Source organism: Aquarana catesbeiana, linkage group LG02 (genome assembly GCF_042186555.1).
Source record: "Aquarana catesbeiana isolate 2022-GZ linkage group LG02, ASM4218655v1, whole genome shotgun sequence".
NCBI lineage: Eukaryota > Metazoa > Chordata > Amphibia > Anura > Ranidae > Aquarana > Aquarana catesbeiana.
Window position 1 is genome coordinate 86,637,568 of NC_133325.1, and position 27,618 is coordinate 86,665,185.

At 45.4% G+C, this 27,618-nt stretch overlaps 1 protein-coding gene across 3 annotated transcripts in view; it reads right to left on the minus strand.

The window, feature by feature from the left end:
- The window catches only part of ELMOD1 (ELMO domain containing 1), a 214,171-nt gene that overhangs the window by 51,671 nt on the left and 134,882 nt on the right, over nt 1-27,618 (minus strand). For all 3 annotated transcript variants that reach the window (XM_073613140.1, XM_073613137.1, XM_073613139.1), the window contains exons 5-7: nt 19,706-19,803; nt 14,253-14,382; nt 1,764-1,897 (exon numbers count right to left, since the gene is read on the minus strand). In XM_073613140.1, coding sequence (XP_073469241.1) covers nt 1,764-1,897; nt 14,253-14,382; nt 19,706-19,803 — 362 coding nt within the window. The remainder of the gene's footprint in view (nt 1-1,763; nt 1,898-14,252; nt 14,383-19,705; nt 19,804-27,618) is intronic.

Below are 27,618 nucleotides of genomic sequence, written 5' to 3' on the forward strand. Positions count from 1 at the left end.
TTGTGCACCACATTGCCCCCTGCTGCAGCTGGCAATGGAGAGCTGTCGAGCTGTTCACCGCTATGTAACTGTTGGGCTGCTGTTTGTTATGCTTTTTAAAAGTCCTGCTTGCTGTATCTTCAGTGCATTTTGTGAAAAACACACCATAACGCAACTCGAGTGCATTTTTTTGAGTCACATGGACATTTTTCCCAGGTGACTAGGGACAAAATGCATGCAAAACATGAAAAACGCAGTATTCTCTGCATTTAATTTTAATGCAAGAGAATGTAATGAGAACGATCGGAAAATAAATCATGCATTTATCTTGTATGGCCACAGTAAGACAGAACAGCACTCCTGACCTGTTTATATATAAACGAGTTCCTTTAAAAATTGTGTTTTCATGTTTTTCCTGCAAAACCCTTTTAACAAACATGAAATGTCAGTGCACACAATGTTTCAGAGCTGCCTGTAACGATTATTATCTTAGGGCTCGTTCAGACTAACTGCTGCACTGCAAGGCAGTGGCTGGTGTGCGGTGCGATGGGACTAGTGCAACTCACGGTTCTTTTTTTTTTTTTTTTTTAATTGAAATGTTACAATGTGACATTTCATAGACTTCTATTGGCCAGTGTGCGATGACCTGCGCTACAGTAGTGTGACTGGCCACACCAAAGACAAGGAATTTTTGACTGTCTTGCCGTGGAGGTGGCGTGGGACTGTGCTGTAATAATGCAGCCCCACGGCACCTGGTATGGTTTAACTTCCAGGAGGGGGCGCACGCCGCTTGCACGATGCTTCTGCTGTGATTTGTCCGCCGGCACCCGCCGATCGTGGGGAAGACACACAGCATCGAGCTCTGCTTGTAAACAAGGCAGACCTCCGTTCTGATGCAAAGCATGGAAAGAAAATCCATCACGTCTCATAGTAAAAGCACCTCACACAGTACACAAAAACACAGGCTAGGCACACAGTTAACCCTTTGATCGCCTTAGATGTTTAACCCATTCCAATCCAGTGTCATTAGTACAGAGACACTGCATATTTTTGCACTGATCACTGTATTAGTGTCACTGGTTCCCACAAAGTGCCAAAGTGTCAGTTAGTGTCTAATAGTCTGCCGCAATCCCGCTATAAGTTGCTGATCGCCACCATTACTAGTATAAAAAAAATAACCAAAAATTCCAGTGTATATCCCATAGTTTGTAGACGCTGTAACTGTTGCGCAATCCAATCAATACATGCTTATTGGGATTTATTTTTACCAAAAATATGTAGCAGAATACATTTTGGCATAAGTTTATGAAGAAATTCGATTTTTTTAATGGATATGTTTTTTAGCAGAAAGTAAAAAATATTGTTTTGCTTTTTTAAATTGTCAGTCTTTTTTGTTTATAGCGCAAAAAATAAAAAAACACAGTGGTGGTCAAATGCCAACAAAAGAAAGCTCTATTTTTGGGGGAAAAATGACATAAATATTATTTTGGTACAGCATTGCATGACCACGCAATTGTCAGTTAAAGTAACGCAGTGCCGCATTGCAAAAAATGGCCTGGTTATGAAGGGGGTAAACCTTCCAGAGGTCAAGTGGTTAAGGTACTGTAATAAAGAAGGGGTTCATTGAAAAAGGCGCAGCAACCAAATACAGCTTACCAATGTGATGTCAGCAAATGGTGTATTCAACCCCCCCAAAAAAGAAAAACAATACAGATAAAAGAATAACTGACCTTCTAGTTTCTACATATATTGCACAGCTATCTACAAGTTGCACATATACTTACACCAAATTGTAAAGTCCCAAGAGACCCATTCCTCTAAAATCTGTTTTTGGGTCATCTCCTTGGAAACCGATTTCACACCATTGCTTGGAGACCCGCGCATCCAGCGGAACGCCAGGTTTCAGCATTTTCCACAGCTGTAAATTACAGATGAATCATTTTACAAGATGTTGCTATGCTTCTTATCCAGAGCACATGCATTAAATAAAACATTTATTCCAATGTAATCCACGGCCATCAAAAGGAATAACAAGCAGCTAATGAATAACATTTATCTTAACCCAGAAACAAAAGTTTAATAATATATTGCAGCCTACTAATCTTTCGTTGTGGTGGCTAAATACATTTTTTTGTTTTTAATCTTTATTCCCCTTTGTTTTTATTTGGTGATCCTGCCAATAACACACTTCCAGTCCAGGGTGACAACACTCACTTATTTACTTGTACTGTATCTATAGAGTTGTCACAGAAATTGTGGTAGGATTACAGATCACACTCCCACTCATCTCCTTGACTCCACAACATGAAGGGGGCAATTGTTCCATAGTGCTTTGAAGTTTTCTAAGACAGCTTAAGGCTTTTTGCACATTGCAGCTTGAAAAAGCTCAGTACTGTACAGCTTTTTTTTTTACTGAGCTAAAATACAGCCCATTAATTGTAATGTGCCTATAAACACAGGCGCGTAAGCAAGCGCCGTGCATTCCTCAGTAACAAAAATAAAATTGAAAAATCAGCAATTTTGGCCATTAATTTATGCCTCATGAGCACAAATGTGTGCAAATGCCCATTTACATATTGTGCAGATCAAGAACGCAAGAATACGTTTTCACATATTTGCGCAAAATTGCGCAAACGCATATACGTGAAAATACATTAACCTCCCTGGCGGTATGATTATTTCGGATTTTAGGTGCTGAATGCGGTACCATTATTTTGCATGGAAATTTGGCGTTTTATATTGTAGGTCTGTAATTCTTAACAATAACACACTTAAATCTGTCTAAACAAGAGTCTAGTAGATATCCCGGGTATGATAAAGTTTGAAACACAAAAACATAAATTATAATATAATAAATAAAAATAAATAATTTAAAAAAATTAAAATAAATAGTAATAAAATAAATTTCCCCACGATTCACTATCGCTCAATTCTGCAAGTGTTCTAATTTACTATCGCTGTTTTCTAGCTGGTCTAAAGCCATTTTTGACGTAAAGGGACACTTTTTGGTTGCTATGGACAATCTCCAGTTTCCAGGCAGAAAGAACAGTATATATCACATAAAACTGCATGCAGGGCATGGGCCAAAGCACTGGAGACAAAAGGGATGTGAAATCATTTCATACAGTACTGTAATCTGTAAGATTACAGTACTGTATGTGTTATGATTTTTTTTTTTAACAGAAGATTTTATTGAACAAATCAGCATTACAATACAATAAATTAGTACAGTCAATGCGATGAGAAAAGTGACAACAGGATCTGCCTTCAATCAAAAGCCACTATTTAGCAGACATGTCAGCCATGCAAAGTCAGAAATTACACCTAGCAAATACTTCTTATGGCATTAAAGCGTAATAACCTCTTCAGGTGGAATAAAGTAGGCAACCAACATGCAGTCAAACCTAGTATGGATGTCGGGGGGGGGGGGGGGGACCGAGGGAGGGGGAAGGGAGGGGATGAGGGGAGGGGGGCCGAGCATCAGAGAAATGACCATGAGATGTAGGATGTCCTCTAAAATGTTTCACTTCTTGGTTATGGGGATGGGGGTTCAGAATCTCCGGAGGCATCAACCCAAGAGGACCAGATTTTATCAAACTTTCCTGGGCATTGTCTACTTTCATATGTCAGTCTATAAAGAGGAAGTGCCATATTCACCGACCTTCTCCACGAGGCCAGAGTAGGAGGCTCCACTAGTTTCCATCGCAATAAGATTTCACGCCTGGCATAGTATAGTGCAAAGGTTAGACACAATTTACTATATCTATCTCCCTCCACTTCCTCCAAATGACTAAGCAGTAGTATCTGAGGATCAACCGGCAAGTGTGAGCCTATGACCCTGCTCATTGTGGAGGCCACTGCTGACCAGAAGGGGTGAAGTTTGGGACAGGACCAGACCATGTGCCAGAAAGTACCCTCCTCCTGCCTACATCTCTGACAGTTGGGATCTCTTTGGTGGTAAATGCGCGCCAGTCTCTGTGGGGTGAAATACGCTCTGTGTAGGAACTTAAATTGTATGAACCTATCTTTTGCAGCTATCATGGAGGGAATGTAGGAGATTAAACACTCCTTCCACTCCTCCTCGTTCAAAGAGGGAACATCGACCCTCCACTTTTCCCAGGTTTTGGTTAATTTGGCATCATATTCCACTGTAAGGTAAAGATATAATGTTGAGAGGGGCTTCCCCATCACGCCGGAAGTCAAGAGCCGTTCAATGGAGTCCGGTTCCAGAATGAGGGGGGCAGGGAACTGAGCTTCAAAGGCGTGTTTCAGCTGCCAGTACCTAAATTGGAAGGAGAGCGGAATAGCGAAAGATTGCCTCAGGGTTTGGAAAGACATAAGTCTACCCTCTTTGACTATATGTTTTAATGTGAGAATTCCCTTTTTTGCCCAAAGCGAGGGATCCGGTATGCTGTAAAAGTGGGGGAGCATAGGGTTACCCCATAGGGGCATATGGGGTGAGATGAAATTGGGCTTCCTATATATTTTCCTAGCCTCCTGCCATACCTTCACGGTAGTTCGCATCAGTGTTGTCATGGTCAGGCTGGCTCTAAGTCCACGGAACGGGAGATTGCTCAGGGCCGCATAGGAACCCAAAATAGCTGCCTCCAGAGAGACCGCCGGATTCTGTATGGGCTGGGAAAACCACCACCGAATCGTGACCAGAACAGCTGCCCAATAGTAGATTTGAAAGTTCGGTAGGGCCAGTCCCCCCCCCGAGAGCGGGAGATATAAAATCTGCTTGGCCACCCTAGGTGGCCTCCCGGCCCAGACAAAATGTATCAGCAGACTCTCCAACCTTCGAAAGAAAGTCCCAGGTATGTGTATAGGTGTATTACGGAAGAAGTAGAGATACTTGGGAAGAAAGATCATTTTTAGCAGATTAACTCTGCCAACAGGTGTCAGTGGAAGGGAACGCCAAGCAGCACATCTAGCCGTAAGCTGTGTCATGAGTGGTCGCAAATTGTTATCCATGTAGTCTTGGACTTTGCCGCTAACCTGGATCCCCAAATATTTGAAGTCATCTACCCATTTGAGTTGTGGGTGTGGCGCCCTAGGGGTCGAGGGGTGGAGCGGGAAAAGAACCGACTTGTCCCAGTTAATGCGTATCCCTGAGTACCCACCGAATCGGTTAATCAGGTCCAGTGCAGTCTGTAAAGAGGACGACGCATCCGCTAAATAGAGCAGAGCATCGTCCGCGTATAATGACACTTTCTCCTCAATTGGACCTACCTGGAGACCCTTCACACCCGGATCTTCCCTCAGCAATATAGCCAGGGGCTCCATCGCCAGAGCAAATAGACCCGGGGAGAGAGGACACCCCTGTCGCGTGCCACGAAAGAGTCTAAACTTCCCCGATAAGCATCCGTTGGTACGTATTCTAGCTGAGGGGCCATGATATAACATGCGGAGCCAGTTCATAAAACCCGTGCCGAACCCGAATCGCGAGAGCACCTCCCATAGGTAACCCCACTCGACGGAGTCAAAGGCCTTCTCCGCGTCGAGTGAGGCCACCACTCCCTTAGTCGCCTCATCCGCTCTATCTATATGGGTATAAAGGCGTCTGATATTAATATCAGTTCCCCTTCCGGGCATGAAGCCCGTTTGGTCCCTGTGGATGAGGGCAGTAATGACCAAATTAAGCCTGTTGGCCAACACTTTCGCCAGCACCTTTGCATCGACGTTTAGAAGGGATATGGGGCGATACGAGGAGCATAACGTGGGGTCCTTCCCCGGCTTAGGGATCACCACTATAATTGCTTCGCTCATTGTGTCCGGGAGTTTTTTAAGACGCCCCGCCGCAGAGAAGAGGTCCTGTAATTTATCAACTAGTTCTGTTGCGTACTGTTTGTAAAACTCCACTGGGATGCCATCAGGACCCGGTGTTTTCCCTGACTGCATTGATTTAAGTGCCCGGAGTATTTCCAGAGACGTAATTGGGGCGTCGAGCTTGTCGCGGTACGTAGCTGTAAGGGTTGGGATGTCAATATCATCTAAGTATGCTCCTAGATCTTCTCTTCTATAGTCTGCCCTGGAGCTGTAGAGGGATTCATAGAATTCCGCAAAACAGCCATTTATCCCTTCCGGTGTATGGATCAACTGTCCCGATAGGTCTTTAACACATGGGATACTCGGCCCACCAGCCTGTTCCCTGGAGAGCCAGGCCAGCAGACGGCCTGACCTCTCTCCCTGCTCAAAAATCCGCTGAGACTGAGCCAACATTTTCTTCTGGGTGAGAGCGGTACGAAGACGCACCACCTCCTTTGTCATGAGTTGTAGATGCGAATAGTGCACAGGGTCTCGGGTACGAACAAAAAGAGCCTCCGCACTGCCCGCATCCCGCTCAGCCTTGATCAAATCTGCCCTACGCTCTCGTCGGACTTTGGCAATGATGGTCTGGTACTGCCCCCGCGTTGTGGCCTTAAAGGCGTCCCACACTACTGTGGGGTCTGCCGAGCCCACATTTACTGCCCAAAAGTCTAGGAGTTCCGTCCTAAATTGGGAATCTACTGCAGTGTCTGAGATCCAAAATCTGGAGAGCCTCCATACCCTTGCCACTGGGCCTAGGGAGAGATCCAAAGACAACAGCAAGGGTGCGTGGTCGGAAATACCCCTAGGGAGGATTTGTATGTCTGTGACCCGTGGGAGTACCTGGCTCCCTGCAAAGACCAAGTCTATACGGGAAAAAGTTCTGTGAGAGGCCGAGTGACATGTGTATGCCCTGGTCTGGGGGTGACGCCACCTCCAGACATCCGTCAAGCCATAGGTATCTGCCCACTCAGCCAACCCAGAGCAATGATGTCCCGCAGGAGTTAGCCTGTCGAAATCCGGGTCAGGGACCAGATTAAAATCACCGAGTATAACAGTATTGTCAGATGCAAAATCGGCTATCTTGCTAGTGATCTGGTTGAGCACCACCAAGGAAGCCGGGGGAGGCAAATACAAGCCCACAATGGTCCACGTTAAAGAATATATTTTGGCATGCATAATGACATATCGGCCATCAGGGTCGAGGGCCAAATCCAAGAGCCGAACGGGGAGTGACTTCAATACCAAAATAGTAACACCCCTAGAGAAAGAGGAGTGCGTGGAATGATAGTGGTGGCCCACCCAAGGTTTTTTAAGAGCCATAACCCTACGTCCTGTTAAGTGTGTTTCTTGGAGTATACATATATGCGGGTTATAAGATTTAATAAATTGGAACACCAGGGAGCGCTTGACCGGGGAGTTTAGTCCCCTGGTGTTCCAGGAGATAATATTAAGGGAGGACATATCTGTCAAGAATATTAATAATATTAGGATCAATGGAGATCACGGCTCTTGGACTGGACCCCGGGACCCAAAACGGACACATCTGAAAACAATGCAATGCTGATGGGTTAAGTTTTTTTGGTATGAACATCAAACAAAAACAAATAAACCCAACTAAAAACAGATAAAGGATACCAGTATCCAAAGTAAATGAAACAAGCCCCGTTAGGGGAACTTTCTTCAACCCTCCCCCCACCCCACCCAACCCCCCAAAACTGAGGCGGGTATCCATCCCAAACTTATTCAGCTCGCCGGCTGCAACGGGGGGTCCGTGGAAGAGGCAAGCCCACCCCCCGAGACTTCACACGGGGGGGGGGGGAGCAGCAGTTCAGGCGGCCCTACACAAGTGAGAACTCCGCTTGTAATGCAGCAGGCTGTGAGGACGTGGAAAGTCAGACATAAGGAAGTGTCCGGCAATGCGACCTCACAGTAGTTTCGATCCATCTTATAGTAGAAGATACAGAACAAAGACTCCAACGCTCCTCGTGGAGTCAAACAGGTGCAGTGGAACTTCTTTTCCAACAGTCTCCTGGCCAAGTTCTTTGGCAGGGGCATTAACTTAGCATTTCCCTGATAAGGATAACCAGTGATCCCCCCACAGATCCGCACACTCCATGGATTGAACTGGGCATAACCTGTGTAACATAACGAAATCATCCATGTAGTAGTTCGTGTGATAACTCAGACCCAGATCTAAGCTGTGGAGAGGGACCAATGAAAAAAGTCATGGAGCACATACCAGAAAGACCATTAGCGATTCTGTGGCAACGTGTCGAGCCAGGCAGAGGCCTCTCTCGGTGTAGTGAAGAAGCGAGTTGTCTCGCCGTCCTGAACTCTCAGGCGGGCAGGGAAGAGTACACTGTAACGGATGTTACGTGATCGCAATGCCGCTTTGACCTGGTCAAAAGATTTCCTAAGCTTCTGGGTCTCGACCGAGTAGTCGGGGAAGATCATCAGCCTGGTATTCTGGAATCTGAGGTCCCCCACAGATCTAGAGGCACGGAGAACTTCATCTCTGTCTCTGAAGTTAAGGAGACGGAGAATGAAGGTGCGGGGAGGGGATCCAGGAGGCCCCGGCCTCGGCGGGATGCGGTGCGCCCTCTCAACCGCGAAGTAAGGTGACCATCGGGCATCGGGTAGGAGGTCACGCAGCAGACCCTCTATGAAGGAGGTAGGATTATTCCCCTCCGCCCCCTCCGGTAGACCAACAATGCAGAGATTATTGCGCCGATTCCTGTTCTCCGCGTCTTCGGCTCTATATTCAAGGGCCTTTACCTTGGTCTGAAGCGTACGGAGTGATGCTTCATGTTCCGCAATGGAGTCTTCGGTGGTACTCAGCCTTTGCTCTGTTTCAGTGACTCGTGACCTGATTTTGTCAATATCTTGGCGGATTAGACCCATGTCCAGTTGAACGGCTTCAATCTTTGTTGTTAACGTAGATTGACAAGTAGCAATAGCCGCCATGACGTCAGCCAGCCAGGGGGGCCGAGAGTCATCCGACTCCATAATGTTCGTCCGCGAGGCTCTGTGGGGACTGCACGTATTAAGAGTCTCCGGGGGGGGACAAGTGGGTGTCTGAGGTAAGTCCGACTGTGGCGGAAAGGTCAACCCCCTACCCCCTGTGCTTTGCGCTGGAATTCCTGCGCCTCATTCAGGTGCCTGGGGCCTATATCTGGATAGTGATCAGTAACTGGCCGTGGGAGCCCCCCTGCTGGGTCCGGGGTAGTCAGGTAAGAGGTATGGTGCAGCGTGTGGCCCAGCAACAACCCCTCCCCCTCACCTGAAACTGCATAGAGCAGGATTCATGCACCACAGGCTGACAGGGGGTCTCTGGTTTAGCCGCTCTCCTGTACAAGGAAAATGTCAGGGGTGGAAGTGTCCAGGGGTTCTCCCACTGTCCAGGCAGCTGTCCCCAGCCGTTTCAGGGACACTTCCTCCAGGCCACGGGGTTCGGGTCCCCCCTGCGCCGGTCCGGCAGCTCCGGATGTCCAGGAAAGGCCGCGGTCTCGGCCTAGTAAAACGTGGGGGGGGATCAGAGTCTTCAGGCCCTAAGCGCAGCTTAATAAAAGTCCAGGGACATCCGTCCCGGCCCCATCCAAGGTCCCCAACAGCCGATGGTTCTCCCCAGCAGATCCGAGCGCCGAAAGGAGCTCCCGGTCCGCGGCGCGGCCCGCCAGGAAAGGCCGCGGCTTCGGCCTAGTCCTCCGAGGTAGGCCCGGAGCGTCAGCGGGATGCCGATCGCGGCCCAGGGGCAGCCAATTCCTCTCTCCCCACAGCAGACAGGTCCTCCCCAGCTCCCCCTCGGTCAGCAGGGATAATAAAATAGGGTGGTTAGTGCCGATGGATCCGGATTAAAGTTACGGATCTGCGGAGCTCCTTTCCAAAGCCGCCGCTCACCACGCCATCTTGGCCACGCCCCCATGTGTTATGATTTTGACATTTTTTGAATTTGCCGCCAGGCTCCGCCCCCGTGCGTCGCGACGCTCGCAGGGAACGGAGCCTGGCAAGGAGAGGCTTCGGGCAGAGGACACAGCCCGCGGACACTGCGGGGGACATCACAGGATCCCGGGGACAAGGTAAGTAATGCCACACCAGGATCCTGCGATGTAATCCTGAGTGTGGCTCGGGGTTACCGCTAATGGTCCTGATTTTTAACCCCGAGCCACACTCGGGAAAACCGCCAGGGAGGTTAAAAAAAAAAAAAAAAAACAACAGAAAAAATAAATAACCAAAGTACCAAAGATAAATACTAACAATAATCCAGTTATACAAAAAAATGCCTGAAACATAGATGCTCAAACAGGAGTATCGTTTGCAGGAGGCCTAAAAGAGGAGTATGTTTTTATTTTATTTTTTTCAGAATCATACTTACCTAGGTGGATGCTGTATCTGTCCCCCGCCAGCTCCAACACTGAGAACCGAGCCATCAAACACCACTGATCGTTCAATTTTCAGAGCTCCCTGGGCTTTCTGCTCTACCCCCCTGCACTCCCTGGAGCACTGGGCTGTGGAGGGGGCGGGAGCATTCGGCTCAGGCTCTCTGCGGATCGCTGAGAGGCTGAGCCAGGTGTCGGTCCAGGCATGTGGGCAGATCCCAACTTCATTGTCGTGATCTTTCCTGAGTCTGGACTGGCTCTGTGGCATCAGGTGACAGTGGGCTTGAGCCCACTCTCTGCTGAAAATAGGTCACAGGAGTGCAGAACGAACTGCACTCCTGTGATCCTTAGAAGTACAGCCAAACGAGCTTTGGCTGTACTTCTCCTTTAAGATAGTACTGCAGAGAGCATAGGGCAGCACTGATTTCTTACAGGAGCAAGAGGTATTTCAGTGCATTTATTGATCGAAACAATACATTTGCAATGGTACATTTAAAGTACCAAAATGGAGCCAATAAGCGAAGCCTGTTGTCAGGTTTTACATACATTTTTAAGACCAACTCTGGGAAAGTTGAAAATCCTCCCTTGCAGTGGGTTGCACCAGTACATCAAGGATTAATTGCTTGTTTAGTCTGGGAAGAGTAAAATCCCCTTTGCAACCCCAGCAGGCGGAGGTCCCACACATTCCACCGGTGAGTTGTCCTTCTGCGTCATTGCTATGGACTCTACATCAGTCTTGAAGATGTCAGGACCTTAGGCTGCTGGAGTGTAGGGAAGAAGACACTGCAGGGACTGGTCTAGCAGCGCAGAGGAGCAGGAGATCTAATAAGTAAATCTACTTTAACAAGTCATCTAGATCTAATTGAGCAATTAACCCTTACAGCAGTGGCGGCCACTCATGCAGGGTGCACAAGCGCCACCCCCTCAATCCATGTACCCGGCCCCCTAACCTACATTAAGGGTGCCGGACGCATGGATTTCTATAGATTTTTTTTTTCTTTAGAAGCACATGATTAGAGCCTGTGGGTCTAACTGGCTTCAAAAAGAGTGGGTTTAGGGTGCAGAGCACTGCGCCCGGAGCCCACCCTGTTGCGTGACATTAGTGAATTATTATTCGCTAATGTCTTCCTGTTTCTCCTCTCGATCCAATCAGGAAGCGGGTCAGGAAGTGAGACCCCATTGGCTGGGAGTCCTAAGACCCCATTGGCCAGGGGTCCGAAGACCCGATTGGCCCGGGAGGAAAAGCGACGGCCAGGACATGGAGGAAACGGACAGGGGAAGCCGCCGTAGCCGTGACCTGCACGTGGTAAGTGTGGGGCTGACGGGAGCCTGGAGGGCGAGAGGATGAGCCGGGGACCAGCGGGGTGCAGTGGCGGGCTGGAGCAACGGGGGGGGGGGGTCTGTGGTTAGGTCTGTCTGACGCCCCCCCCGACCGATGGAGCATCAGCCACCACTGCCTTACAGTATGGGCGCACCTCTACTGCAAGAGATCATTTTCAAGTGTCCTGGAGTTGAGTTTTAAGTAAATGTATCTCTTGTTAGGCCTTGTTCATATATGGTGTACGTGTTTTTTACCTTAATGTAGTATGCAATAGGTAAAAAAAACTTCTGCCTTTAGAACCACTTTAACTTATAAATTTAATTTATTCCAAGGCAATCCACCGCCCTTAAGAGGAAAAAAATTACCATAATAAAAGGAATAAAAAGCAACTAATGATTAAGTACCGTAAATCGATCACTTCTTACAAGTGACAGAAGAATGACAGCTCCCACAGGAGAATACAAAACACTAAAAGGTAAAATCAGGCAACATATAATAATAATGTATATTGCACAATAACAAAGGGTTAAGATGTATATGAAAAAGTTAACTCATGAAGCATAATCCTTATCTAAAATTGTCACCAAGCATAACCCCATCATACTATGTATTAAGGACAAAATCCAAGACAATCTAATAACAAAAGATTTTTTTTATGGTACCGTTGTCTGTAGCTTCCATTTCCTACCCACACATTTAGAAATGTCTAAATTTGTGTCATGGTGGCAGTGCACATCTTACTCCAATGTATAATACAAGCTTTCAATGATTTGTTTGTCTTATGTTGTCAGCCAGCATAAGGAGCCTTTCACACTTGTGGCCAGTGGACGGTAAAAACAGGGGATCGAGCTGGACAGGGCTGTACACATGCCACGACCGCGATGCTCTGTTTTGCCGTCTGTTGCATTTTTAACTCGCACCGCATGGTTTGAGAAGCGGCTCTGACTGTGAAACTCGCCCACTAAGATCAACCTCCACTCGCCCACTGGAGGTGCACCTCAATTGCGAGCCAAATGCTGGGCTCAAAATTGGGGTACGGTCCTGTAACATCCGGCCAAAAAAAAAAAAGAAGTAAAAAATACCACAAAAAACAAGGCCCAGGAGGTGGCAGTAGCACCACCGCAGATCACTTTTCAGAGAATAATAACCATTACCACCAGTGTGAAAGAACACAGATATAAATGGTGAACACAAACACCAATGCTGGCCATATACCTGTAAGATTTTTGCTTGACCTTTCGTACAGAAATTTGTTCACCAGAGCATTCAATCTTGCCATCACTGTGTCAATTCATTTCTTTTGAAAGCCCTTAACATTGTATCCAGACCTGCTATTTGAATGAAATCCCAGACCTATCAAACAGGTTTTTTTTTGTATGTAGAACAGTGATCTCCACATTTTTTAAAACAAAGGGCCAGTTTACTGTCCGTCAGATTTTAAGGGGCCGGACTGTGACAGAAAATGTCTTGGTGTCAGTGGGAGTAAACAATGCCCAGTCATTAGTATTGGGGGGAATAGTAGTGCTCCATCATTGATATCAATGGAAGGAATAGTGCCCTATCATTGGTGTCAATGGAAGGAATAGTGCCCTATCATTGGTGTCAATGGAAGGAATAGTGCCCTATCATTGGTGTCAATGGGAGGAATAGTGCCCCATCATTGGTGTCAATGGGAGGAATAGTGCCCCATCATTGGTGTCAATGGGAGGAATAGTGCCCTATCATTGGTGTCAATGGAAGGAATAGTGCCCTATCATTGGTGTCAATGGGAGGAATAGTGCCCTATCATTGGTGTCAGTGGAATAGTGCCCCATCATTGGCATCAATAGGAGGAAATAGCGCCCCATCATCAATGTCAGTGAGAGGAATTGTGCCCCATCATTGATATCAATGGGAGAAATAGTTCCCCATCATTGGTATCAATGGGAGAAATAGTTCCCCATCATTGGTATCAATCGGATAAATAGTGCCCCATCATTGGTATCAATGGAAGGAATAGTGCCCCATCATTGGTCTCAATAGGAGGAATAGCGCCCCATCATCAATGTCAGCAGGAGGAATAGTACCCCATCAATGGTATCGATGGGAGGAATAGTGTCCCACCATTGGTATCAATGGGAGGGATAGTCCCCCATCATTGGTCTCAATAGGAGGAATAGTGCCCTGTCATCAATGTCAGCAGGTGGAATAGTACCCCATCATTGGTATCGATGGGAAGAATAGTGCCCCCTCATTGGTGTCAGTAAGAGGACTATATTGCCCCATCATTGGTGTCAGTGAGAGGACTAGTGCCTCATTGTTGGTATCAGTGGCAGGAACTATGCCCCACTGTTGCTGACAGTGCGGGAAACAATGCCCCAAAAAGCAGTCAAAGGCCTGCATTTGGCCCCTGGCCGCAGTTTGGAAACCACTGATCTAGAACATAAGCATTACAACATGTATAATTTTTCCCAAAGGAAAACCACATTCACAGTTGGAATTTTTGAGAAAAATTTTCCACCCTGCTCCTTCAAAATTTTAATCATCACTGTGGTACAAAATAATCGTTGATTGGGCCACACGATTACTAATTTGAAAGAAATTTCCGAAAACAATTACAGAATATAACGATCTTGGATGAAAGTTGTGTGAATCTTGTGTGAAAATGTATAAAAGACTCCTAAGGGACTGATTTACTAAAGCCTAAGGCAGGGGGCAACTAGAAATCACAGGGCACCATAGAAAAATCCACACAGAAGGAAATAATCTTCCGCCACTCCTCTCACCTTCATCAGCATATCTTCATGCTGTGAGTTCTCTGAATCGTATGCCTCCCGGCGCAGCTTCTCCACCTCCACGGTTAAATTTCTGTACCCCACAATCTGCAGAAGGCAAGCCTGAAGGGACACAGCCAACCTACAAAGAGAAAAAGGTATAAAAAAATGTTTAATTTACATTTTGGATAAAAATCCCTAGAGACCACTCAACCATCACCTTATGTCCCAGATCGGGCAAGGAAAAATCAAAGAAGCCTTTTTTTGTACCTAATAAAATTCTGGATTAAAATGATAAACTTACTCACACTGATCACTAGTAATATTCTTGTTTTTATGGTAACCAATGGCTGAGACTATATTTGTGCAATAAACATAACAGTGACACAAACTCCACATTAAAGTGACACTAAACTCTGATTTAAAAGAAAAAAAATTATAATCATTTTATGTATGTCTAACTCAGAAAAGTCCCTTCTTTTGTTCTCAGCCTCCTCCAAATTAGTTTTTTTTTTTTTTTTTTTTTTGCTGCTGTGATCTGACTTCCTATTACAGGGTGGCTACGTTTGTTCTCCATTATCCCACTGTATGTAGGAACGTAGCTACCCTCTCTTGCTCACTCCCAATATGGACTATGGGATTTGTTTGTTACAACCATTTTAAAGTGATTGTAAATGTTTTATTTTTTTTAGATTAAAATAACAAAGATGTCATGGAATAAAGTGTGGTGCTGCGCTAATCCCAATGAGATAGGCGCATATTGGCTCTGTGCTCGTGAGCGTCTTATAGTGCACCAAAATAGGCTTTGCAAATGTAACAATAAAAAGATAACCTCATATGACAAATGTGTCCTTATGTGCTGATAGTGTGTATGATCAAGAAAATCGTAATAAATACACAATAAATAATAATAAATATAACGTGCAAAGTGATTAGTGCTTAGGCAACACAGTAGCAAACATAAATGTATGGGTGAATATAGCTCAGATAAAAATAGCAGCTGGCTAAGACTATCACCAATCGCCAACTAGCTAAAAACAAAATAAATCAACACATTCATAAGTGCATATATAGCCAAAGTGCATCCAGTGCAAGTTAAATGTGGCTACGTGCTTAAAAGTTCATAAACATGCATGCAAAACTGCGTGCGAAATATTATCAGGTGCAGTGCTCCTTGCGGCGAAAAACAGTCAATCAAAAGTCCATAAAACGTGTATTGCCTTCCGTGCTAAACATGGGTGACAGTAGTGGTCAGTCTTCATGCAACAGTGTGCACATTAGTGGGCAGTGGCCCCTTACCTGAAGGTAATGGGGTAATCGCGTTTAGCCAATCAGAGGCATGGCAGCCTTTGTAGAGACAATGGGTATACTCTGTAATGGAGGATGGTGGAAATATGGTCCTATCCTGATCGCTTCTATTGTAGGGGCCTCTGGTCCTTCCAAGTAGTGTCCCGGGGTCACCCAGATAGATTAAGAAAGGAAGCCCACAATAGTGTAGTATTGCATGGAAGCGTATCACTTTTATTACAACATAAAATACAGTACTCACATAGAACGTTAAAAACGTTTGGGACGGGACAGGCACTCTCTGACTGTTATTTGCATTACGAGCTCGCTGCTCGTCGGATCTCCACCCGGTTTTTAACGTTCTATGTGAGTACTGTATTTTATGTTGTAATAAAAGTGATACGCTTCCATGCAATACTACACTATTGTGGGTTTCCTTTCTTAATCTATCTGGGTGACCCCGGGACACTACTTGGAAGGACCAGAGGCCCCTACAATAGAAGCGATCAGGATAGGACCATATTTCCACCATCCTCCATTACAGAGTATACCCATTGTCTCTACAAAGGCTGCCATGCCTCTGATTGGCTAAACGCGATTACCCCATTACCTTCAGGTAAGGGGCCACTGCCCACTAATGTGCACACTGTTGCATGAAGACTGACCACCACTGTCACCCATGTTTAGCACGGAAGGCAATACACGTTTTATGGACTTTTGACTGACTGTTTTTCGCCGCAAGGAGCACTGCACCTGATAATATTTTGCACGCAGTTTTGCATGCATGTTTATGAACTTTTAAGCACGTAGCCACATTTAACTTGCACTGGATGCACTTTGGCTATATATGCACTTATGAATGTGTTGATTTATTTTGTTTTTAGCTAGTTGGCGATTGGTGATAGTCTTAGCCAGCTGCTATTTTTATCTGAGCTATATTCACCCATACATTTATGTTTGCTACTGTGTTGCCTAAGCACTAATCACTTTGCACGTTATATTTATTATTATTTATTGTGTATTTATTACGATTTTCTTGATCATACACACTATCAGCACATAAGGACACATTTGTCATATGAGGTTATCTTTTTATTGTTACATTTGCAAAGCCTATTTTGGTGCACTATAAGACGCTCACGAGCACAGAGCCAATATGCGCCTATCTCATTGGGATTAGCGCAGCACCACACTTTATTCCATTTTGTTTTAACTGGGGACAGGCTGTACCCCATTCGGTGTATGCTGCTTTTCCTTGTGTGTATTGAGATTGGGTGTCCCTCCTCCTCTCTCCACAACCTCCCGTTCACGATAGCGCAGGAATACCCCACAATTAACAAAGATGTCATACTTACCTGCTCAGTGCAATGGTTTTGTACAGAGCAGCCCATATCCTCTTCTTCTTGGGTCCCCCGGTGGCTCTCCTGGCTCCACCCCTCACTCCCTCCTCACTGGCTGTGATTGATAGCAGCTGGAGCCAATAGATTCCGCTTCTGTTTCTGAACCAATGAGGATAGAGAGAGCCTCTGCTTTCGTGCACTTCGCTGGATCGAGATTGGCTGGGGGGGGGGCGGCTGCATGCAGAAGGTTTTTCACCTTAACATGGTTGTAAACACTTACATATTCCCAGTATAGTGCCGACCTCAGGTGATACACAGAGACAAAACAAATCTTCCCACATAAGTTGTACCTGTCTATCTACAGCCGTCTTTCCTACATCCATTCAAAGTGGATCTCTCAGATCTAAAAAGCAGTGGTGGAGAGCTGAAGTTACATCAATGAAGAGAGCTCTGAGATAGGAGGGAAGGGACACCCCTCTTTTTCACACAGGAACAGAGGTGAGGCTGTCAATCACAGACTGTGCCCTCCCCTGTCACCAATTTAGGTTCTGGCTGTATATGGATTATTTTGGTAGAATGGAGATATGGTTTAGGGTCACTTTGACCTTAGGCTTCATGTTTTGCTGTGACAGTCTTTGTTTTGTGCTCTATCAATGAACGATTAGTGTTCCTCTGTCTAACCCATGATTTCCTCTCTGATGAGATCACACTTATTGATACTGAGATACTCTCATTGCATAAAGAGATAGCAGACCTTCTCATAGTTTACCACCCACAGAAGGATTTGTACCACTATAGGCTACACTTGGAAAAACACTTTCATAAACATTTGACAATTTTTTTTCTACAGAAAAGCATTAATCAATACACACTGTACATGAATTGAACTTTTCACTGTTTATGGCAATTTTCACATAGTTACTTTAGTCCAGCTTGGATCAATTTAAATATGATACCATACCTGTGGGGTCCCTGTGGAAGCTGGAAATCTCTGTAGTAGACACCAGTACTACAGTCATCTCCACTTGCATCCGGGTCCCGCGTCGAGCGGCTGCCCTGTTGCATTGTGAACACAGGAGGTTGCTCGCTTGGCACGGGTGCCATTCCGGGAACACTTAGCATTTTCTAAATGAATGCAGAGCAATCTCTGAGTGGACAAGGTGGAGAGGCAGGGCATCATGTGTTGTCACAAACTCTACCTTGTCCAATAATAAAACACAATGGGGGAGATTTACTAAAACTGGAACACTCAGAATCTGATGCAGCTGTGTTTTTGTAGCCATCAGCTTCTAACTTCAGCTTGTTCAATTAAAGTAGTATTAAAGCTTTGGTTTAAAAAACAAAAAAACTAAAATGTTATACTGTATATACTCGAGTAAAAGCCGAGTTTTTCAGCACATTTTTTTGTGCTGAAAATGCCCCCTCGGCTTATACTCGAGTCAATCACTTTTCTGCAGCAGAGAATGATATTTTCCGAACCGACTTTGGGGCCTCGTATCTCGGGACCACTTGGGCTAGGAACCCCAAATTTGGTGTGCAAACCCAGTGGAACTAGCAATACAACATATCCAAAGCTGGGGTTCCTAGCACCAAGTGGCCCCAAGATACGGGGCCCCAAAGTCAGTTCAGAAAATGTCATTCTCTGCTGCAGAAAAGTGCTTGACATTTTCCGAACTGACTTTGGGGCCTCGTATCTCGGGGCCACTTGGTGCTAGGAACCCCAGCTTTGGATATGTTGTAGTGCTAGTTCCACTGGATTTGCACACCAAATTTCCTAGCACCAAGTGGCCCCGAGATACAGGGCCCCAAAGTCGGTCAACTGTGTCCATCTGCAGCAATGTAATTTCGAGACCCTTTGGGTGGTTCCAGAGACCCCAAATTTTGGCTGCAGCTAGGGGGCATCTAGGAACCCTTAACTTCCGAGTTTGAAGGGGAGCTATGGCTGAAAATGGGCACAGTGAGGCTGCAAATGGGCACAGTGAGGCTGCAAATGGGCATTGTTGACCCTCTTTTCTACTTACAGTAGCTGTGCATTTCTCACCCTAGGCTTATACTCAAGTCAATAAGTTTTCCCAGTTTTTTGTGGTAAAATTAGGTGCCTCGGCTTATATTTGGGTCTGCTTATACTTGAGTATATATGGTACGTATCTGCTCTGTGCAATGGTTTTGCACGGAGCGGAACCCCCAATCCTCCTCTTCTCTGGATCCCCCACCAACACTCCTGGCCCTCCTGCCAAGTGCTCCCACAGCAAGCAGCTTGCTATGGGGGCACCCAAGCAGGCTCTCTCCCAAGCCGCTGCTCAGCTCTGCCCCCTCTCTCAGTGGCCAATGGCTGCCACTGCTGTCTCAGCCAATGTGCTCTCGTGCACACTGCTGGATCACGATGGGGCTCAGGTAAGTATTTGGGGAGGCTGTGGGGGCTGCTGCACACAAAAGGTTTTTTACCTTCATGCATAGAATGCATGAAGGTAAAAAAAATTGAGCCTTTAGAACCACTTTAAGCTTCACCAGATTTTGTACACTCCAGTCTTAGTAAATCCCCACTTTGCATTCATTAAGAAAATAGTAAGTGTTCCCTGAATGGCGCCTGTGCCAAGCGGCTGACCTCCTGTGTTCAGTTAGCTGCAAAGCACCTGCTCGGCACAGGACCTATAAGCAAGTAGGGATCACTGGAGTAACAGTGCCTATTACAATGCTTTCCACCTTCCATAGCAATCCCACAGGTATGGCACATACAAACTTATACTGGTCCAAGTTGGACCAATGTAAAGATGTAAAAAGTGGCAACTTTTTATTTGATAAACTTCAGATTTGATGCAACAGTGAATAATGCCTTACTGGGGATTGGTGTCCACATTGACCTTCTTCAGAGTCAGGATATCTTCTACAGACTTCTCAATAGCATCAGGGTGCACGGCTATAGCACTCTGCAAAAGCTAAAACACAAGCAAAGGACAATGAGTCTGTTGTCACCCATGGAGGCCAAACATGAGGTGACTATTGAAGCTGGAGATACCTGCACAGTCATTGCCGACACGGTACCAGTACAATTCACCAACTGGTCTTATTACATACAAGCTGTTTGAAGTTCTATAACTGAAGACCAAACTTAACATAGATTTGGATAGAGTGAAGAGGGATTAGAAAGAGCACAGTCAGGTTTTTATTGCTGTGTGCCTGTTAGGAAGATTCACCGCCTCTAAGTGTCCTGTAACCGTTACCACTGGAAGTGGAAGAAATTCCTAAATTTTGAGGGGTCACTAGAACAAGAATAGAAGGGAAATCAGTGGGGACATTGGTCTTGGTGACTTAGGTGACTACCAGGGATTTTCTCACTTTCTGTTGCAGCTTTGGGGCAGGAAGTGAAAAGAAATTTCCTCAATGGGACAGAGATGCCAAAAAAAACAAAAACATGACAGGTGTTATAACCCTCCCTTACTTTACAGGAGCAGACTGGTTGATCGGATATAATAGATGTTATATCTGTGCAAAAAATACCTGTTTATCTTGTCAGAAATTCAGAGCTGTCCTGTGTAATGTGAACATTTTATTTGTTATCTAAAGGAGTGTAATTAGATCTTCTAGTTCCTATGTTGTGGAGATGAGGACAGTGGGTGGGATTCAGTAGTTTAGCAAAATACAACTGGGCAGGGCTGACACCACTCTGCATGCACAGCTCAGTTTACATTCTGAAACACTGACTATGTGCTGGGATGACTGCACTCATGTGATGTCATCCTTTGCCATTCAAGGTGGCTGAAGACCAGCATCTGAAGGAGGCCTGGGAGAAGATGCCAGCAATGGACTTCACATGTGTTGGAACAGAGGTAGGCATTTTTATCTTTAGTTTCCATTTAAAATGGACACGGGACATAATTACATGGATTTAGCCATGCCTACTGAGCCATGCTAAACCACATTTATTTTGCATGTTTTTAGGGTGCTGTAACATCCCTCCCCCTTCCCCCTTCATTCCTCATTCCTAACACTCACATACATATAAAAGGCAAATCAGCGTGGCTCTGTATTCATAAATACAGCATTAAATTATTATTATTTTTTAATCCAAGCAGTGTAATTGCCTTAATCTGCCTTGGCATACGCCTCTTGCAATCCACTCTACAACAGAGCTGAGACTTGGGGAGCAGGGCAGCACAAGGAGTTAGTTATGCTGCAGTGCCCATGTGCTAACAAAGAGCATGCTGACAGGAGGAGAAAGAAGAGCGACTGACATATGAGCTCATCAGTTTTCTGTTTCTTTTTACTGCTCAGACACAGTTTAGGGGAGGGCCACGACCTGTAAGTGCTACCTAAAGTGGAACTTCACCTAAAGGGAAAGTCCTCCTCCTTAACCAACAATCCCCCCACAAACCCTTCCCACCGCCCCAGCCCAACCGCCACATCAGGATTTTTTTTTTTAGGGGGGGGGGGTTGACAGACAGGTATCCTAACAGGCTCCTAGTTCTGCTCAGAATGATCTGAGTGGAAGTTTTCCTTCCCCTCCCTGTCTGCAGCCTTCTGGGACATTCTATAGGTGCCAGAAGGCTGCTGGACCATTCACAAAGTGCAGCATGGCTCACGCATGTGCAGTGGGCAGCTGGCTGTGCAGCCGCAAGAAGTCACAGCCGGATGCCCACAGTTAAGATGCCTGCGCCAGGGACCTTGAAGACCAATGAAGAATTGGTCTGAGTGATGATGGACAGGCAAGTGTCTATTTATTAAAAGCCGGCAGCTACAGTTTTTGTAGCTGCTGACTTTTGTTTTTGGCACATATGACGGAAGATCCTCCTTAACTGTAGCAGTTAAAAAAATCAAGTCTCCTGCTCTGCCAGACATGGTTGTACTGTGTGACAGACTGTGTAAATCGTAAGACTGGATAGAGAGAAATACAAATCCTTGAGGGTCCGTTCACAATAGGTATGGTGGGACTGCATTGGGTGACTATTCCAGCGCAGTGCCACTGCACCCCCACCGCAAGACAAGGAAAAATGCCTCGTCTCCGTTGTGGCCGGTTTACACCACTGCAAGTTGTGTGCGGGCGGTGTCCTCTGAAAAAAGTACTGCCAGCAGTACTTTTTAGCAGTGAAGCAGGGGTCACTGCACGCCAGCCAATAGATCTATATGAAATGTCACTGTGTGATTGCAAAATCTGGTGCAGCTCTGCATAGAAACCGGCTTCAGCTTCCAGGTTTTATTGTCAAAGCTTAAAAGAACAAGCTGAAGTTAGAAGCTGATTGCACAATGTACAATGCTACAATGCACAGCTGCTCCAGATTTTGCACCCTCCAGTTTTCGTAAATGTGACATTTCAATAAAGTTAATTAAAAAAAAGAGTGAAGTGAACAGTGCGATGTGCCAGTATCAGCGATACAACACTGCACTAGTCTGGCTGGACTGCACTGCACACCAGCCTCAGCATTGCAATGCAGCAGCTGGTATGAACAAGCCCTTGTATGTATTTTATCTGTGTATTTAGCTAGTTGACTGGCATCTGGCTTCAAGCAAGGTGAACCTGGCAGCCATGAAGAGGTTAGAAAGTGACCTTTCCTGTCTAATTAAGTGTCATAAAACGGGGATGCATTTCAGCACGAGGCTACGGAATAATTCCTTATTTCTCAGCATTAATATCGCTTAAGAAGGAAGCTGCCGCTGGGAGAACAGGCTCTACTACTGAGCTAAGGCTTAACCAGCGGCAATCGATACATTTCCATTTTTTTTATAGAATCATTGCCGTGGTTTCTTTAAGCCACTTGACAATGTCACCAGAGGTAATCAGCTCTGCTTTGCTGGAAGGGCATTAGAGAAACTAATCTGCAAAGCTTACCACATCTTCTTACACAGCAATGGTTTTAGAAAGCAGCTTGCCTGTTACCATGCGGCCTATTGTAGAATCAAACAAAAACCTTATTTGTGTTTTTTATACCTCAATAGCTGGGTTGAAAAGTAGGGCCGTGCAATGCATATATGCGATCGTGGGCAGGAATGCACCCTAAATTAGTAACTTACTCAATTCTTTGTATTTGTATTCAAGTCCCCAAAATCTGCTTATCACATGGGCAAATTAGCTATGCACCTAGCTTACCGCCGCACAGGAAAATAGTATTACAATAGCTGCATTCACTGTTTACCATTTAATGCATTATCACACATTATGCTGAAGCAGTCTATTCACCACAATGCACAGTGCAGTACATTGAAACATAGGTGTATTGGGGTGCCATTGAAACGGAATAGCATTGCATGTACCTAATATTTCTTACCCATGGGGCTCCAACATAAAGTGCCTTACTGCAACTCATAATCAAGTATAATATTCCCATCGCACACATTCCTGGAGATGTGCTTTGTAACGAGTGAGCAACTGCCAACTGGGAACTGGTATCAATCAGTGGTGACCCGTCCATTAGGGGGGCACGGGCGCCGCCCCCTCTATCCATGCGTCCGACCCCCTGATCTACATGCAGGGCACCGGACCATGGATTCCAATGGCGGGGTATTTTTTTTTAAATCACGTGATTACAGCCAGAGGCTCTAATAGGCTTCAAAAAAGGGTAAGCTCGGGGAGCAGGAGCTGCTGCCCATCACCTGCCGTCACAGGAGCTGCTGTCCGTCGCCTGCTGTCACAGGAGCCGCTGCCCGCCCATTGCATGAATCTATCTATTGTCGCCGCCGCCGCCCCCTATTCATGTGTCTGGCCCCTCGTCGGGCACCGGGCATCTGAATTACAGTGGCGGGGGTGTTTTGGAAGTGCCTGATTAGAGCCGTCAGCTCTAATAGGCGTCCTGATTAGAGCCGTGGGCTCTAATAGGTTTCCAAATTGGTAAACAGCGGGCGCACTGCTGTGCGTTCGCTGCTTGCATAGCGCTGTGTTAGGGAATGAAATAAATCGCTTCCCTAACACTGACCTGCCTCTCAGCCAATCAGGTGCACCGGGTCTGGTTACCTGTTACCTGAATGGCTGAAGCGACAGGCGCTGTGACTGGACGCCAGGCGTCCAATCATAGCAGAAAAGGACGGTAGAAGACATCAAGGACTCGGAGGGAGCGTGGAGGACAGCGCTAACCCAAGACAGGTAAGTGCCAGGCGGGGGGGCACACTGGCAGCAATTGATGGGGTAAACTGGTGGCAATTGATGGGGCAAACTGGCATCAATTGATGGGGCACACTGGCAGCAATTGGTGGTTACAGTAGCTGCGTTTGATGGCACAGTAGCGTCAATTTATGGGTGCAGTGGCTGCGTTTGATGGCACAGTGTCTGTGCTTGATGGGCACAGTGGCTGCGCTTGATTGCACAGTGGCAGCGTTTAATAGGCACAGTGGTGGCAATTTATGGGTACAGTGGCTGCGTTTGATGGCACAGTGGCTGCGTTTAAAGGCACAGTGGCTGCGTTTGATGGGCACAGTGGCGGCAATTGATAGGCACAGTAGCTGCGCTTGATGGGCACAGTGAGGCTGCAATTGATGGTTTTTTTTTCAGTTTGTTTGCTCCCCCCTAAAAATTTTGAGCACCAGCCGCCACTGGTAGTCAGACTGCCACCCTTCAGACAGCTAAAAAGGTCATTGGTGTCTTACCATTTGCTCCTTCAAGTGGCATTGACCACTGAACTATGCAGACACAATCAAATAGGAGGTTATTCAAACACAGCTCAAGGAACCCCTAGCAACCTCTGGAGGAACCCTGAGAATGGCTGCTTTGGAGAGATTATCTCACTTCTCGTTTTGGCGAAGGGACAGAAAGTAAAAGGCAATCTCCCTAATGGGACACAGTTCATTAAAGCGATCACATCACATCACAGCAAAGAATTGCAACGTTTCGGGGCCGTGCAGGGCCCTTCATCAGGAATGTGACAGGCTTGATGAAGGGGTCCTGAGTGGCCCTGAAAAACATGATAATTCTTTGCTCTGATGTGACTTCTGTAAAAAAAAAAAACCCTTGGACATTATTTTGAAGATCCATGTTGTACTGCTGATATATTGTATGCTTTAACTTACTGCAACACATGGTAAAACACATTGGCTGTGCTTTGTCATTCCAAGTTAATTCCAAAGCGTACGCGTTACATCACACAGCAGTGCATATGATGCATATGCTTTGTGTTTTGCACCGGTAAAATAATGCAGGACCTATTTCTTCATATGTTGAGGTGTGTCAACAGCCTTTCAAAAAGAATGGACTGACTAAAGCCACACAATCAGAAAATGGGAGGAAAAATACCACTTTTGAAGCAATCGTATGATAATCTGATCATTAGTAAACAGCTTTCTAGAGCCGATCATGACAGTTCCTCTGAAATTATCTATAGGGACAAACACGAAAATTTTTCTCGTACGATTACCAGATTGTACAATTTTTGTGTAATCAGTACAGTTTTCACCCGAAAATACAATACATAATATCACTTCTGAATTTGTATTCTGTCGTACGAGAATTTTCGTAACTTTAGTAACCTCTTCATTTTTGATATGGAGGCTAGCATGCAAAAGAAAATGGATGATCATTCGTCCAATAATCTCATTGTGTGTACCAGGCTTAACACAACGTGCTGCAATGCATGATAATGGAAGTGTTGTAGCACACTGCGCCAAGGTGTGAGTGAGCCCTAATAGGGTCAACCCAGACAGGCTGAATCCCTCGCTGGCCTACGATTTAATTCTCTGACTCCAGTGGCGAGATCTCTGCTATAGCTACCATGAGCAAAGTTCAGCAGGAGACTATCATAGCTTTCTATCAACTGCCCATGGTGGTTCCTGTCATAAGGACTGTAGTTCCATTGGAGTTGAAAAAAATGTAAGAAACAGTGGAGATTCAGCTTGCTCAAATCTGAAATACAGTTTTTGTATGACATATATCTAAATATTTCACAAAAAGAGAAAACTTGGTGACCAAATACATTGTAAACATTAGGTCCTTCGGCTCCCTTTGCGCTATAAGGTGGGCGTCTGGCACGCGCTTTTAGCTGATAATCACCATGGTGAGCACATTTTACAATGTACAAAAATAAAAAGCACTTTGGTGTAGAACCATTTTATCTAGCAGGTGATGGATGATTGATGATTGATAAAAGTCATGCTTTTAAGTCTGCAATTTCCAGTCAAACCCATTTGCCTGGGTCATACAACAAAATATTTTAATGTATAATTTAATAATAGTATTTCTTAAGCAATTCTAGCTAAGGACGCAAAGCATTTAATAAAGTGGGTAAAGGGTATTAATCCCATAGGATTAAATAAAGAAGTGTGCTGTTATACTCTTAAATATGTCCTGGATGGAGTCGGTGGAGGTAATAGTGATGGAGCTGCATATGAGAAGCTCTTTGCACCATGTGGTTTAAGCTGGATATTGGAAATGTCCTGTTCTTTTTCATTCCGAGGCATGGAGGAAGCAAGTTGGTATAGATGGCTTTGGTAGATCCTTTACATGTATTAAGCCAAGGTTACTCAGTGCTTACAAAGTCAGCAGACCAATGTGAAATTCATAGGCTACAAGTGTCAGCAGTCCTGTTGCTGTAAGTAACTGCGATGGTTGCAGGACCTTTTCTGATAGCCTTACAATGGTTTCTGGTTTCTGTAGATGAGGAACATGCTACTCTTATGCCCACCACACACCTTAACTTCAGCTCTGATTGCTAGGAATGAACTTTAGACCAGAGAGGCAGGAAGAACACGGTCTGGTGGACAAGACCTACATGAATATTTAACTCTTTAATTTTGCAGCAAATCATACACAGATACAGTATAGATAGCCTGTTGTGATTAAATGCTGATGTGTGAAAAAGGAGAAGTGGTAAATAAAACCACAGATATAGCGATAACATTTCAAAAATACTTCAGCTCCCTTTATGCAATAAAAGGACAGGAAAGTTGGAAAGAAGCGAATACAAGAACAAAGAAGATACAAGAATATTTAAAAAAAGCAAACTTACCAAAACTAAAAATAGACCAACTAGAAGAATTGGAAAAAAATATTACGCATGAAGAGGTAAAACTGGCATTAAAGGAAACTCCCGTAGGAAAAAGCCCAGGACCAGACGGGTTTACGGTCAAATACTATAAAAAATTTGAAGAACAGCTGACTCCAAAACTATTAGAATATATGAATTCCTTAGGGGAAGATGAAGAAATAAGAAGTGAATCGTTATTAGCTCATATTACAATACTACCAAAAGAAGGGAAAGACAAAGTTAACTGCTCAAGCTACAGGCCAATAGCCCTATTGAACGCTGATACGAAGCTGTACTCCAAGATCCTGGCCACTAGGATAAAAAAACTAATCCCACTGTGGATCAACCCGGACCAAACTGGTTTTGTCCCGGGGAGAGAGGGGCGGGACAACAGCCTAAAATCATTATTGATGTTGCACAAGAAGGTGCAGAATGAGACCCCAGTTCTATTCCTGTCATTGGATGCAGAAAAAGCATTTGACAGGGTAGACTGGGGTTTCATGATGGATACATTGCGGCACTTGGGTATTGGGACAAAAATGATGAAGTGGATAACAAATTTGTATAATGGCCCGACAGCAGTCGTAAAAGTAAACGGTAGACTCTCTCCAAAAATTAAGATGCAGAATGGAACACGGCAAGGCTGTCCACTGTCTCCACTATTATATGTATTGGCCTTAGAACCACTATTAGCAACACTCCGCAATAACAAAGAGGTAGAAGGAGCGAAACTAGGAGGAAAAGAGCATAAGATCGCTGCCTACGCGGACGACATCTTGATGTACGTATCCAACCCAAGAGTGTCACTCC